The sequence below is a fragment of the Daktulosphaira vitifoliae genome, unplaced genomic scaffold (assembly GCF_025091365.1).
Source record: "Daktulosphaira vitifoliae isolate Bord-2020 unplaced genomic scaffold, ASM2509136v1 Scaffold_1028, whole genome shotgun sequence".
NCBI classification, from domain to species: domain Eukaryota; kingdom Metazoa; phylum Arthropoda; class Insecta; order Hemiptera; family Phylloxeridae; genus Daktulosphaira; species Daktulosphaira vitifoliae.
Window position 1 is genome coordinate 1 of NW_026100588.1, and position 2986 is coordinate 2986.

Below are 2986 nucleotides of genomic sequence, written 5' to 3' on the forward strand. Positions count from 1 at the left end.
ACTTATTTTTGATACATTTGTACGTCAATTCCTAAAAAAAAATTATAAATTTTCTTTTTTTGTTCTATTTTTAATCGAAATTTTTATTATCTTTATATGGCCGTTTAACATTTTTATTTTACGTATTATTGTCGAGCCGAGTGGAAAGAGTCGCCACGTCAACGCTAGTTTGACCTACCACGTTATATGCATAAAAAAACTCTTTCGCGCTGATTATCCAAAAATTAAGTTTTTAATTTTGTTTATTAATGATATATATTTATTTATTATTCACATATATTATACATTTTTATGTTTAGTTAATAAAAATCTTACTTATGATAAAACATTAAAAATATTCATTTAATTTTTATCACTAAGTTTTATTCAATAGACAAAATATCGAATGATTTTCATTCGTTAAATTAATACCATTATTTAAGAATACACCTCGATTGATTAATTAATTTATCAAACATTATATAATTTATCATTGTTTTAAGAATATGCCTCCAAGATTTCTTAAAAATGAAGAATCATAGTCAAAAAACTCTAAAAAAATCCATATTTTAGACCTTTTTTTGCCCATTAATTCATTTTGATAATTAATATTGCTGTCAATAAAAGGGACATGATCCCTGTCTACATCAATTATATAGGTTCTTATAATAATTTATTATTATTATTATTATTATTATTGTGTTAAGTTTCAGCAAGGTTATCATCTCACATTATATCATATCAAAAATAATGTTTAAATATAATTTATGAAATGGTTTTTATGTATTGAATTGTTTATTTTTTTTAGCTACAATTATCAGAAGTGATTATGAGAGCTCGTTCATTAGCGAGTGAGTTAATGGGTGGCAAAGGAAATGTTATCGGTCAAGATTTAACTCTTGAAGAATTAGAAAAACGTCTATTTGAAGCTGGCATTAAAGATACAAAAAAGTTTTTGGAAAAAGTTACCAAAGACAGTCAAGGGTATAATGAATTTGGATGTTAATTTTTTAATTTTTATTTAAATAAATTATTTTTTTAGTGTTATACATCTGTTTCCATGGAGTGGTTTACTAGATGAAAATTCTGAACTCAGTGATTCTTTTCGTGTACCATGTTTGAAAGAAGGTCGAATGGTCAGACTATTATCTCAACTATCCAAGAAAGAAGAAGAAATGTTCCGAAACATGGTTCACCGGCTCAACACATTAGTTCAAGTATATCTATAAATGTCTCACTATTACTCAATTTTTATAACTGAGTATAATTATTACTATATGACTTATTTTAGACTGCTAGAGATTTAGATGTTCGTCTCATGGTGGATGCTGAGCAAACATACTTTCAACCTGCTATTTCAAGATTGACTCTTGAACTAATGCAAAAATATAATACTGAAAAAGCTATAGTATTTAATACATACCAATGTTACCTAAAAGAAACACTCAATGAAGTTAAGACTGATCTTAATCAAGCTGAAAGACAAAAGTTTTACTTTGGTGCAAAACTTGTACGAGGTGCCTATATTGATCAAGTAATAATTTTTATTTAATCAATTTAAACTAATTCTTTTATTAAATATTTTCTTTTTATTAATTCAATGAAATGGAAAAAAAAATTTAATTTTAGGAAAGAGCAAGAGCTGCTGCATTAGGTTATGCTGATCCTACTAATCCTTCATATGAAGCAACTACTCAGATGTATCATAATACTTTAACTGAATGTTTGACACGTATAAAAGATCTTAAAGACAAAGGTAAAAGTCCAAATAAAATTGGTATAATGGTTGCTTCTCATAATGAAGATACAGTTCGTTTTGCAATTTCCAAGTAAGTGCTTAATTTTATTATTTATTCCTCAATAAAATTAAAATTAAGTGAAGTATACTTCAGGTGTCTCTTACATTAATTAGAAGAGAACGTGTAAAAACAAGATTGGATAGGGTTAGATTAGCGTTTTTGTGTTTTATATATGTAAATTTTACAGAGACACAGAATAGTGTCTAATATATTCATACAATATGAAATTCAAGTAACCAAAATTGGCATATCAAAAGTTATAATATGGATTGGAATTATCAATACAATAAAACAAAACACAGTACTTGTTATTTATAAAACACCTAAATATATATTTTTTTATAAACATGTTTATTTTAATTATTTTTTCTCTAATTAGAATGAAAGAAATCGGAATCTCTCCTGAAGACAAAGTGATATGTTTTGGACAGTTACTTGGAATGTGTGATTTTATCACTTTTCCTCTTGGTATGTTTTAATTACTATATCGTTTGTTAGAAAATATTTTTTATTAAATTATTTTTAAATAAAAACGTAGGTCAAGCTGGATATTCAGCTTATAAGTACATACCCTATGGACCAGTGAATGAAGTGCTTCCATATCTATCTCGTCGAGCTATGGAGAACAAAGGTGTCTTGAAAAAACTAGCAAAAGAAAAAAAATTATTGAGACAAGAACTTTTTAGGCGAATAATGCGTGGACAATTCTTTTACAAACCTAATGGCAATTTCACACCAGTTTAAAATTCTCTGAAAATTTTCACTTTCTCTAGAATAAATGTGAATCTTACTAATTTTATAGTAATGACAAATTATGCTATGTTCTCGTTTCTTTAAGAAAAAGTATTGAACCAGTATGTGTTTTTATGTGTATATATAAAAGCATTTACTTTAATTAATTTGCTATTTCTGAATCTCGTTTTACTTAAAATATATAGAATGTACTTAAATTTTATCTAAAAGACAATAGTTCCTACACTATTTGTTTCCTTTGAAAAGTATTATTATTGGTTGACAGTTCACTATGCTTTAAATTTATTCCGCCCTTTTTTTATTAGAAGACATTTTGTTAAAGAAATTAATTGTTTAAGTTAAAAATAATAAATGTAATAAGTAAACCATTAATACAATTATTAGAAAATTCATAATTGTATACTTTGAAAGATATGTGAAATAAAATAGTTTACCTAAATTATATATATATATAT

The 2986-nt window shown here is 25.6% G+C and overlaps 1 protein-coding gene across 1 annotated transcript; it reads left to right on the forward strand.

Annotated features, from left to right (window-relative positions):
• Positions 1-787: 787 nt before the first annotated feature.
• On the forward strand, positions 788-2950 carry LOC126909724 (proline dehydrogenase 1, mitochondrial-like; the record flags this gene model as incomplete). The annotated part of the gene is made up of 6 exons (XM_050692151.1): positions 788-963; positions 1022-1196; positions 1271-1513; positions 1609-1808; positions 2158-2246; positions 2317-2950. Coding segments are annotated over 6 exons (1089 nt in total), but the record flags the coding sequence as incomplete, so codon positions are not given.
• Positions 2951-2986: the final 36 nt, after the last annotated feature.